This window comes from Piliocolobus tephrosceles, chromosome 14 (genome assembly GCF_002776525.5).
Source record: "Piliocolobus tephrosceles isolate RC106 chromosome 14, ASM277652v3, whole genome shotgun sequence".
In the NCBI taxonomy this organism is placed as follows: Eukaryota; Metazoa; Chordata; class Mammalia; order Primates; family Cercopithecidae; genus Piliocolobus; species Piliocolobus tephrosceles.
The window spans coordinates 1,093,240-1,104,333 of record NC_045447.1 but is presented as its reverse complement, the minus strand read 5'-3'; the positions used below and the strand labels follow the sequence as shown (position 1 = coordinate 1,104,333).

The window sequence follows — 11,094 nt, the reverse complement described above, 5'->3', positions numbered from 1 at the left end:
GCTCTGCGCCAGCCCCTGCAGCCTCTCACCCAGGCTCCCTCCCCTGCGCTGCAGACAGGGTGGGTTTTCCAGTACCAGTGTGGGTTTCATTGCAGCCCAGACACTTCACATTGAAAAGTCTGAAAGCAGCCGTCAAACGCTAATGGCCAAAAGGCCCCATCTAGGCTGTGAGATGCAGATGGCTTTTTACAAGTTTGTTTCTGGCCTCACTAATTTTTTAAAAGTACTAGCATATATATTACCTGTAAAACAGGAAAACATAATGAAAGTTTTATAAAGCAAATCAGGCCAGGCGCGGTGGCTCACGCCTGTAATCCTAGCACTTTGGGAGGCCGAGGCAGGTGGATCATGAGGTCAAGAGATCGAGACCATTCTGGCCAACATGGTGAAACCCCATCTCTACTAAAAGTAGAAAAATTAGCTGGGCGTGGTGGTGCTCATCTGTAGTCCCAGCTACTCGGGAGACTGAGGCAGGAGAATTGCTTGAACCCGGGAAGTGCAGGTTGCAGCGAGCCGAGATCGTGCCACTGCACTCCAGCCTGGCTACAGAGCGAGACTCCATCTCATAAAAAAACGAAAAAAGAAAAAAAGAAAAAGAAAATCAACTTCTTCAATGGCTCCTGATCCCCCTGGGGATAAAAGACAAAATGCTGCCTGGAGGCTGAGGTTGAGCCTGCACCGCTCTCAGGCTCACCCTCCCTAGGACATGCTGGGAGGGTGCCTCTTCCACCACCCCCACGCCTCCCTGCCTTTGCAGTTCTGGACTGCAGGCTCCCCTGCTCCACCTGCCCTCGGGCACCTGCTTGATCCCTGTCCACCTTGAGGGCTCAGCTCTGATATCCTCTCCCCTCAGAGTTCTGGCAGTGCATTATGCTCCATTCCAGCCCTCTGTGCCCCAGATCCCTTCCCTACCCCCAGGCCATGGTCCCCTGAAGGACAGACAGGAGGGCGAGCCCAAGCAGGAGTGTGGGTTGAAGAGGCCACGGAGCGGTGGAGCATGTCCACTCGGGCAAGAGGAAGGAGCCAGAGACCTATGCTCAAAGCCTGAAGGCTGCGGGGCTGTGGGCCAGGACAGTCAGGGCACCGGGATGAAGGGAGGCACGGGTGGGTGCCCCCTCGGGTCCCAGGTCCTGTGTAGGCGCAGGGTCGGCTTCGTGAACGTGCCCCCGTCCTCGTGGCACAGCAGGGTGGGAGTCAGCCTGCAGGTTGGGTGGTTTCTCACCCCGGGAAGATGCCTAGCATACAAGGGACATCAGCGGCTCCTCTGCTGGAGGGAATCATGTCTAAGCCAAGACTAGAGGAAAAGTGGCCAAGAGAAGGGTCTAGCGTTCCAGCAGTCTTTTCTGAGCCCCCAGCCCCCCATCCCCCGGGGCTGCAGGCAGATGATGCTGACGGTGGGTGTGGCCTGAACACCTGGGCTCCTGAAGAAGCTCCAAAGAGGGGCAGTGGCTGGTGGCGCAGGGCAGGGGAGGAGGGGGCGTCGGGGATTAAGAGGGGCGCCAGGGGAGGCTGGGAACTGAGAAGAGACTGCCGCCCCGGGCAGCCTTAGGTCTGTGCTCCAGGCTGGGTCTCCCCTTCCCCCCCAGATTGTGACGATCCACCAGGAGCCTTTCGTGTACGTCAAGCCCACGCTGAGTGATGGGACATGCAAGGAGGAGTTCACAGTCAACGGCGACCCAGTCAAGAAGGTGATCTGCACCGGGCCCAACGACACGTCTCCGGGCAGCCGTGAGTGCGCGGGGCAGGGCGTGGGACGCGGGACAGGGTGCGGGGCGCGGGGCGTTCTGGAGCCCAGCAGTTACCGCCCGCACCTACTCAGCCCGCCACACGGTGCCTCAGTGTTGCTACGGCTTTTGCATCGACCTGCTCATCAAGCTGGCACGGACCATGAACTTCACCTATGAGGTGCACCTGGTGGCAGATGGCAAGTTCGGCACACAGGAGCGGGTAGGCTGGACGGCGAGGGTGGGGACCAGCGTGAGAGGGGCCTGCAGGCAGGGGGTCGGAGTGGGTGGGGCATGGAGTAGGTGGGGCCTGCAGACGGAGGGGAGTCCTGGGGTGGGTGGGGCATGGAGTGAGCGGAGCCTGCGGTCTGGGTCCTGGGGTGGGTATAGCATGGGGTGGGCATAGCATGTGGTGGGCAGGGCCTGAGGGCTGGGGTGGGGCCTGGAATGGGAGGGGCCTGAAGTGGGGGTCGGAGTGGGCGGGGCATGTAGTGGGCGGGGGCTGCAGGCGGGGGTCCTGAAGTGGGCGGGATGTGGAGTGGGCGGGGCCTTCTGGCGGTGGTGGAGCCCGCCCGGCGTGGGAGGGGCCTGCTAGCCAGGGCGGGGCTGGAGTGGGGGTGGGGCCTGCGAGCTGGGTAGGCTCTGGGGGAGAAGACCCCGGGGTGCTCTAGGGCGGCTTCAGTCGGGGGTACCTGTGGCGGGAGCTGGGTGGACGCTGCCTGCATCCCCGCCGGCTCTGTCGCCTCGCAGGTGAACAACAGCAACAAGAAGGAGTGGAATGGGATGATGGGCGAGCTGCTCAGCGGGCAGGCAGACATGATCGTGGCGCCGCTAACCATCAACAACGAGCGCGCGCAGTACATCGAGTTTTCCAAGCCCTTCAAGTACCAGGGCCTGACTATTCTGGTCAAGAAGGTGGGCAGGGGCCGGATGGCGGGGGGTCCCTGGAGGGCCCGGGCCGCGCTGACCTCGCGTCCCCCCGCAGGAAATCCCCCGGAGCACGCTGGACTCGTTCATGCAGCCGTTCCAGAGCACACTGTGGCTGCTGGTGGGGCTGTCGGTGCACGTGGTGGCCGTGATGCTGTACCTGCTGGACCGCTTCAGGTGAGCGCGACCCGGGGCTCAGACACCTCCATGGGGGGGCGGGGCCGGCGAGGGGCGGGGCAGGGCCTCCTCTCCCGCCCTCTCTCCCGCCCGCCCTCTGCGCCCCGCAGCCCCTTCGGCCGGTTCAAGGTGAACAGCGAGGAGGAGGAGGAGGACGCACTGACCCTGTCCTCGGCCATGTGGTTCTCCTGGGGCGTCCTGCTCAACTCCGGCATCGGGGAAGGTAAGGCCCCGCCCGGCCCGCCTGGCCCCGCCCCGGCCCTCTAGGGTCTGACACAGCCCCCCGCCCGCCCACAGGCGCCCCCAGAAGCTTCTCGGCGCGTATCCTGGGCATGGTGTGGGCCGGCTTTGCCATGATTATCGTGGCCTCCTACACCGCCAACCTGGCGGCCTTCCTGGTGCTGGACCGGCCGGAGGAGCGCATCACGGGCATCAACGACCCTCGGGTGAGGCCTGGCCGGGCTGGGGGAGGGAATGCGAGGTGAGCTGGGGTCGGCCTCGGGTAGGGGCCTGGGGAGCCGCCGCCGCGAGCCCTGCCCTCCGACCCTGCAGCTGAGGAACCCCTCGGACAAGTTTATCTACGCCACGGTGAAGCAGAGCTCCGTGGACATCTACTTCCGGCGCCAGGTGGAGCTGAGCACCATGTACCGGCATATGGAGAAGCACAACTACGAGAGTGCAGCGGAGGCCATCCAGGCCGTGAGAGACAAGTGAGGCGCGGGCGGCCACCCTGGCGGGGCGGGACAAGTGCGGGCCGGGGGAGGGCGGCCGGGCAGGAGAGCGGGGGCGGGGGTTAGGGCCGCCGGGCAGGAGAGCGTCCGGGCCGGGCACCCCGGAGGGCGCGGGCGTGGGTCTTCCAGGCTGGCAGGACCAAGGGCCCCGTAACCCCGCCTCTGCCGGCAGCAAGCTGCATGCCTTCATCTGGGACTCGGCGGTGCTGGAGTTCGAGGCCTCGCAGAAGTGCGACCTAGTGACGACTGGAGAGCTGTTCTTCCGCTCGGGCTTCGGCATAGGCATGCGCAAAGACAGCCCTTGGAAGCAGAACGTCTCCCTGTCCATCCTCAAGTAAGTGTCCGTGCGCCCGCTCCCTCCTCCGCTCCTCTCCGCCAGAGGTGGACGCCCTCCCCCGTGCCAGACCACTCCGAGGCCACCACAGATTTCCCACCTAGGCCAGGAGCTAGCTGCCCCCTCCACCCCTCAGGCCCGGCCCCGCCCCCGCCCCCAGCTTTCCCCTTCACATCCTGGGCCCCGCCCCACTGCAGGCTCACTTGTTCCCACCCCCAGGTCCCATGAGAATGGCTTCATGGAAGACCTGGACAAGACGTGGGTTCGGTATCAGGAATGTGACTCGCGCAGCAACGCTCCTGCGACCCTTACTTTTGAGAACATGGCAGGTGCGGCTCCCCTGACACTCGGGTGGGTTCTCCATGGGCTGTGGCCTCCCTGGCCAGCAACTGAGGCTCTGGGTCCCGGCACACAGGGGTCTTCATGCTGGTAGCGGGGGGCATCGTTGCCGGGATCTTCCTGATTTTCATTGAGATTGCCTACAAGCGGCACAAGGATGCTCGCCGGAAGCAGATGCAGCTGGCCTTTGCAGCAGTGAACGTGTGGAGGAAGAACCTGCAGGTAGGGCAGGCCATCCTCCGAGGCCTGGTGCCCAGGGCCCGGCCTGGCCACGGCCCTCCTCCATCCCCGAAGGCCGTGGCACTGGCTCTGGCTCCGGTAGGCAGGACTGGAGCTAGGAGCCATGGCCAGGGGCAGTGGTGAGTGCTCCCAGGGCACGGGGGCAGCACTGGTGGGGGGCTGCCTGCAGGTGGCTGCCCACTGCAAAGCCGGGGCCGAGGGAGGCCACGCACCCTGCTCCAAGCCTCCGCCTGGCCCCTCTGTCTCCAGAGTCGCCCGCCGGTACCCATTCCATAGGAAGGCAATCAGGCAGGGTAAGACAGGGGCCCGCCTGTGTATGGCACGTGAGTCCAAGATGCATTTTGCCCTCCGCCGACCCAAGCCCCCTTGACACCCTTCGGAGATAACCCCCCCTCGCTTTCCTGCTATGTCCTTGTGCTCCGTGACTCTAATCCGAATTGGGCCAGGCCGGGTCCTGGCTGGTGCCCAGGTCGTATCCATGAGAATTTGCCACCAGCAAGGGCAGCCACGATCCACCTGGGACAGGGTGGGCAGTGGGCCTGTGCAGGCCTAAGGGCTCGTGGCCCGCGGTCGAGTTCCGGTTCACTCCGTCTCTTCTCTTTCTCTGGGTGCCGTCCTGGAGCCTGTGTCCTGAGATGAAGCCGACAGTGTGGCCAGGGCTGTTGGGGGATGGGGGTTGCTGGAGGCTCCACACCTCTCATCCGCCCGCTCTTGCTCTTGGCCCCACAGGTCCCCTGGGGACCTGGCCGCTGCCACCACTGGCGGGCACAGGCCACCTGGCCATCAGACCTGAGGCCAGAGTCCCGGGAGCTGCCTCTGTCACTCCAATTCCACCTCGACACCTGCCTCCAGCCCTCGGCCCCTTCCTGAATCTTGGTGTGAGCCCCTTGGGGGTCAGTGGCCTCCATGCAGACAGCTGGCGTGGCCTGAGGGGCAACTCCTCCAGTCCTCAGAGGACTCCTCCTCCTCGGGACGCCTGTAAGCCAGGGCCACCCAGGAGCCAGGGAGCCAGGCGGACCTCCCCGGACGAGCCAGCCGAGAGCCCCCAAGCCCAGCCCCAGCACGAGCAAGGTCAGGCCCGAGACCCCGGGCAGGAGAAGAGGCCACCCTCGAACGTCCGCTGTCGGCCCGTCTGTCCAGCACAGGGAGGCAGGCAGGAGCGAGGGCCCAAGTGGCCGGCCAGGCTGGGCAGCGGCCCATCCAGGAGCAGGCGAGGGCAGGTGTGGCCACCACCCTAGCCATCTAATCACTTATACATATTCATTTTAGGATAGAAAGAGTGGTAGAGCAGAGCCTGACCCTAAAAAGAAAGCCACATTTAGGGCTATCACCTCCACCCTGGCTTCCAGCTTCAAGAGGCGTAGGTCCTCCAAAGACACGGTAAGGGGGAGAGCACCCCAGTCCCGCGTCCGATTCCACCTGCCCTGCCCTGCGTGTGTCTCCCGCCCCATCACCCCGCCCCGGACCCTGGGCTCCTGTGGCCCACTCTGCCCCTGTCTCCCTGCGGCAGCCGCTCTGCCCAGGCCGCCCATGCTGCTCTTTCTCACTCTCTGGACCTTTCTCCCCGGTCCTCCTGGGTCCTCAGCTTTCCCCGTGTGTCTCCGTTAGTCTGCCCGCCCACCTCCCCTGCCATGACCCACACGCCATCTTGAAGCCTGTCATCTCGTTGGTCAGTCAGTCAGCCACACCACCTCTTGGGGCCAGGTCTGGAGCCCTGGGAGCCCAGCGTGGCCCCATCCTGGACTCCTCAGCTGCCGGGAGGCCACACCACTTCTCTGTTATGTCCCCGTTTCTCTCGCCTCTCCCAGAGGGGCCCGCCGCCCTCACTTCGCCCCTGCGACGGCCCTGGAGGGGGTGGTTGTGATGTCCCATCCCGTCCGTCTGTCTGGCCACTGGCCCCGCCCCCCAGACACCTGTCTTACCTGTCTCACCAGAGCCATGCGTGTTGCATCTTCATGTGGTCTCTGTGTGGGCCGGGGGCTGGGGGCCGGGCCTGGGTCCATCTGGGTGGACGGCTGGGGCCTGGAGTTGGAACTGGCCCTGGCCACAGGGGACTGTCAAGCAGGGAGTGGGGTGGGACCAAAAGGGGTGGCTCCCACCCCAGGCTGTGCAGGGGCCCTGCAGGAGGTGTGGCGGCAGCTCCCAGAGGGTCTGAGAATGGGTAGGGGCGGCCCCACAAGCCCTGGCCTGCAGAGCCCAGGACAACACTGAGGTTCCACACAGGGAGGCCTCTGGCAGGGAAATAAGCACCCACCTCAGTTCCTGACCCCAGCAACCCCACAGGGCCCACCCCAGAGCCAGGCCTTCTGCCCTTGGGAGCCCAGAATCCCCCTACCTCCTGCTCGGGGCAGCTTGTGGCTGTAGCGGATATGCACACTCGGACCAGAGGCCCCCAAAGCGAACCCAGCCTTGCTAGAGGCACCCTAGGCCCAGGCACCATGGTGGGGAGGGGCTGCCCAGAGAGGCAGCAGAGACCTCAGCCCAGTGGCCACCCTGCAGTCCAGGGTCCAGTCTGGTCCACAGGAAGCCCCCAGCCCATAAGCAGCATCACCACAAAGATGCTTACGCCCCGGGGAGGAAGTGCGATTTGCAGCCACCCGCCCCTCAATGCACCGGAAGCGGGGCAGACCTCCAGAAAACAGACAGGACTTGGCATCAAGCAAGCCAAATCCCGAAATGAAGCCACCAGGGTGCCCCAAGAGGGACCCATAAGGCCTGGCTGCTCAGCTTCCTGGGGAAGGGACTTGGCATGCAGGATGGGTGGACAGTGAGAGCCTGTAGGCCTGGGGTACACTGGAGCCTCAAGGAACAGGTGAAGCACCATTCCCAGAGCCACCCCTGCTGCGGAGAGCAGGCAGAGCCGATGTTGCAAAGTCTGAGCCAGGAGTCCCGCAGGGAACAGGGAGGGGGAATAGCGCAGGGACTGTGGGCTGGGCAGGCTGGGGAAGAAGGGGTGTCCAGGCAGACAGGAGAAACAACGATTTGGGGCAGGCAGCCATGAGGGGCAAGCACAAATGTTGTGCAGGTGATGGGTCACTTTCAGAGGGTGACACTGGGTCCCAGGGCCCTGCCTGGAGCGGGGACAGGTGCAGCTCAGAGACCCTCATGGTGCCCTTCCGGGGACATGTTCCCAGTGGAACCCTCACCCAAGCTCCCTGGGCACCAGGGACCATCCTCTGGGGCCAGTTCTGGCATCACATGGCATCTGGGGCTGGCCCCGCCCTGCAAGGCTGAACTATGGGGGGCACTGCCAGCTGGGGGTCTGGGCATGGGAGGGCAGCCCAGCTCCCACCTGGTCTCTGGGGCTGTGAGCTTGTTCAGAGGGAGGCCTGGGTGGGGGGCTCCTTTGGGCAGGGTGGGGTCAGTCCGGCTGCGGAGATCCCCTGCCCCTGTCCTGTGGCCGGTCCGGGCCAGGGCGGCACTGGGTGCTGAGGGCTGGGGTCCCTGGCGGCCGGCGGGGCCAGCGGGTATTGATTGTTGGTTCTTATTTATAGAGCACCGGGGGTGGACGCGGCGCTTTGCAAAACCAAAAAGACACAGTGCTGCCGCGACGCGCTATTGAGAGGGAGGAGGGCCAGCTGCAGCTGTGTTCCCGTCATAGGGAGAGCTGAGACTCCCCGCCCGCCCTCCTCTGCCCCCTCCCCCGCAGACAGACAGACAGACGGACGGGACAGCGGCCCGGCCCACGCAGAGCCCCGGAGCACCACGGGGTCGGGGGAGGAGCACCCCCAGCCTCCCCCAGGCTGCGCCTGCCCGCCCGCCGGTTGGCCGGCTGGCCGGTCCACCCCGTCCCGGCCCCGCGCGTGCCCCCAGCGTGGGGCTAACGGGCGCCTTGTCTGTGTATTTCTATTTTGCAGCAGTACCATCCCACTGATATCACGGGCCCGCTCAACCTCTCAGATCCCTCGGTCAGCACCGTGGTGTGAGGCCCCCGGAGGCGCCCACCTGCCCAGTTAGCCCGGCCAAGGACACTGATGGGTCCTGCTGCTCGGGAAGGCCTGAGGGAAGCCCACCCGCCCCAGAGACTGCCCACCCTGGGCCTCCCGTCCGCCAGCCCGCCCGCCCCGCTGCCTGGCGGGCAGCCCCTGCTGGACCAAGGTGCGGACCGGAGCGGCTGAGGACGGGGCAGAGCTGAGTCGGCTGGGCAGGGCCGCAGGGCGCTCCGGCAGAGGCAGGGCCCTGGGGTCTCTGGAGCAGTGGGGAGCGGGGGCTAACTGGCCTCAGGCGGAGGGGCTTGGAGCAGAGACGGCAGCCCCATCCTTCCCGCGCCACAGTGGGGCCCATGGCCCCAGCTGGCTGGGTCGCCCTTCCTCGGGCGCCTGCGCTCCTCTGCAGCCTGAGCTCCACCCTCCCCTCTTCTTGCGGCACCGCCCACCACACCCCGTCTGCCCCTTGACCCCACACGCCGGGGCTGGCCCTGCCCTCCCCCATGGCCGTCCCTGACTTCCCAGCTGGCAGCGCCTCCCAGAGGCGCTCGGGCTCCCGCCGCCTCGGGCCGCCTCCTTCAGACTCGAGAGGGCTGAGCCCCTCCTCTCCTCGTCCGGCCTGCAGCCCAGAACGGGCCTTCCCGGACGCTGGCTCGGGACTGTCTTCAACCCCGCCCTGCACCTTGGGCAAGGGAGAGCGCCACCCGCCCGCCCCCGCCCTCGCTCCGGGTGCGCGACCGGCCCGCCACCTTGTACAGGACCAGCACTCCTAGGGCCCGAGCGCGTGCCTTCCCCGTGCGGCCCGTGCGCAGCGGCGCTCTGCCCCTCCGCCCCCAGGGTGCAGGCGCACATCGCCCACCCCCCACCTCCCGGTGTATGCAGTGGTGATGCCTAAAGGAATGTCACGCAGTTTTCGGTCTGTGTCGCTTGTTGACGCCGGCAGAGAGTGTAAAGGGAGGGCAAAGCCATGGGGGAAGCTTCGAGCGCTCCAGGCTGCCGTGCTCGCTCAGGCTTCGGCGGCGGCGGCGGCGGGGTTCCCGGGGTCCGCAGGCGAGGCAGAGCCGTGGGGGTCGGGATCCGGGTTCAGGTCCGGCGGTCTTAGCGGGCGGAGGGCGGCGGTGCGGCAGCGGCGGCGGCGGCGCGCACGGCAGGAGGTGAGCCCGGAGCCCAGCACCAGGCAGGCGGCCAGGCTGACGAGGAAGGAGGCCGGCCCGAGCGCGTAGACCACAGCCAGGTCCCGCAGGGCGAGCGGCTGCGCGCAATGGCTAAACGCGGCGTCGGAAAAGGCAGTCAGGGGGCTGAGCGTCTGGCGTCCCGGCCACACGCAGAGCAGCGTCTCGGCCTCTGTGGGACACAGACAAGGGCGCGGCATCAGGCGGCAGTGGCCGCACCGCCCTGCAGACCCCAACCCGAGTCCCTAACAGCTCACCTGACGCGGGCAGCGGGTGCCTGCGCAGCCAGGCGCAGAGCGGGCGCAGTGCGCACCCGCAGGCCCAGGGGTTGCCGCGCAGGTGCAGCGCGTCTAGGGCGGGCAGGCGGCCCAGCAGCCCCGGCGCGAGTGCCGTCAGCTCGTTGTCCTGCAGGCTGAGTGAGCGCAGCAGCGGGAGCGCGCCTAGCGCCGCGGGCTCCAGGCTCACCAGTCGGTTGCCGGCCAGTGAGAGGTTGCGCAGCGCGCGCAGCGGCGCGAAGGTCCCTGGTGCCAGCGCTTCCAGCTGGTTGGCGCTCAGGTCCAGCAGCTGCAGCGCGCCCAGGCCCCAGAAGGCTCGCACGTGCACCGAGTGCAGCCCGTTCTCGCGCAGGTCCAGGCGCTGTAGCCCGCCAGCTCCCGCGAAGGCACCGGGCGGCAGCGCGTGGACGCGGTTATGGTCCAGCAGCAGCGCGCGCAGGCGCAGGCTCAGGCCTGCGGGCACGGCGGACAGCGAGAGTGCCGAGCAGCTGGCCAGGCCGCCCGGCACACACGTGCACACCTCGGGGCAGTCCGGGGCGCCCGCGGACCCCGAGGGCGAGGCCGTGGCCGACACCTGGGCCCAGACAGGCCAAGGCGACAGCAGCAGCAGCAGCAGCGGCGGCGGCCGAGGCCGCGACCAGGAAGGGCTCCGCATGGGGGCAGCCCCGGCACCCGCGGTGAGAGGCCTGCTGCCTGCGCGTCCCCGGAGCACGTCGTCCACGGAGCCCGTTCCTGCGGCGCCTGCACAAATATTAACTCTGGCCCGACCGCAGGCAGTTCCTGTCCCACCGCTGGATCCACGCTTGGGGCGGAGGCAAGGCAAACAGCCAACGCCCGGCACCGCCAGCCACCTGTCCCGGAGCTCCAGACTACTTTTGGCTTAGCGCCGGCCACAGCGCTATCAAGACCACCTCGCCCCGCCTTGTCCACCACCGGGCGCCCGCCGAGCCCTGAGCAGCAGGACACCGCCCACCTGCACCCACCCAGCTCACGACTGCGACAGGCTCCCGCACGCAATGCAACCCAGAGGTCCTACTCTTCACCCGTCTCGACCCCACCCAGGCTCATCAAAGTGATGCCAACGCGCACATGCGGAGTGGCCCCCACGCAGGGATGGTCCCGTTCCCATGGTGGATGGGGCCTGGGTTGGAGACAGGCCTTGGGATGGAGGGAGATAGCACACCCCAGGCAGGAGAGGCGTGCCTGCCCCACCCCTCCCCCCAGGACTCTCCTGGACCGTCAGAAAAAC

At 66.8% G+C, this 11,094-nt stretch overlaps 2 protein-coding genes across 5 annotated transcripts in view; one reads left to right on the top strand and one right to left on the bottom strand.

Annotated features, from left to right (window-relative positions):
- Positions 1-9,310, top strand: part of GRIN1 (glutamate ionotropic receptor NMDA type subunit 1) — a 10,434-nt gene extending 1,124 nt beyond the window's left edge. Inside the window, exons 3-14 of one of the 4 annotated variants that reach the window (XM_026457526.2) lie at positions 1,587-1,728; positions 1,820-1,947; positions 2,475-2,639; positions 2,710-2,828; positions 2,939-3,051; positions 3,126-3,274; positions 3,381-3,538; positions 3,732-3,893; positions 4,113-4,222; positions 4,309-4,454; positions 5,742-5,852; positions 8,330-9,310. In XM_026457526.2, coding sequence (XP_026313311.1) covers positions 1,587-1,728; positions 1,820-1,947; positions 2,475-2,639; positions 2,710-2,828; positions 2,939-3,051; positions 3,126-3,274; positions 3,381-3,538; positions 3,732-3,893; positions 4,113-4,222; positions 4,309-4,454; positions 5,742-5,852; positions 8,330-8,398 — 1,572 coding nt within the window. In that variant the 3' untranslated portion in view covers positions 8,399-9,310. Of the gene's footprint in view, positions 1-1,586; positions 1,729-1,819; positions 1,948-2,474; positions 2,640-2,709; positions 2,829-2,938; positions 3,052-3,125; positions 3,275-3,380; positions 3,539-3,731; positions 3,894-4,112; positions 4,223-4,308; positions 4,455-5,741; positions 5,853-7,966 lie in introns of all 4 variants that reach the window. The other 3 variants (XM_026457525.2, XM_026457528.2, XM_026457527.2) reach the window with 3 other exon arrangements.
- Positions 9,309-10,770, bottom strand: LRRC26 (leucine rich repeat containing 26). Its single transcript, XM_023227708.1, has 2 exons — positions 9,828-10,770; positions 9,309-9,742 (listed from the first exon to the last, which is right to left on the bottom strand). The coding sequence occupies exons 1-2, from the start codon at positions 10,498-10,500 to the stop codon at positions 9,405-9,407; spliced, it is 1,011 nt and encodes a 336-aa protein (XP_023083476.1). The 5' UTR covers positions 10,501-10,770; the 3' UTR covers positions 9,309-9,404.
- Between the last annotated feature and the right edge of the window lie 324 nt (positions 10,771-11,094).

What these genes read in the sequence shown, in the direction of transcription:
- LRRC26 (XM_023227708.1), bottom strand. Translation starts at nt 10,500, where the DNA reads ATGCGGAGCCCTTCCTGGTCGCGGCCTCGGCCGCCGCCGCTGCTGCTG. An exon ending in GCACCCGCTGCCCGCGTCAG is followed by an intron (nt 9,743 to 9,827) that starts GTGAGCTGTTAG and finishes TGTGTCCCACAG; the next exon opens with AGGCCGAGACGCTGCTCTGC.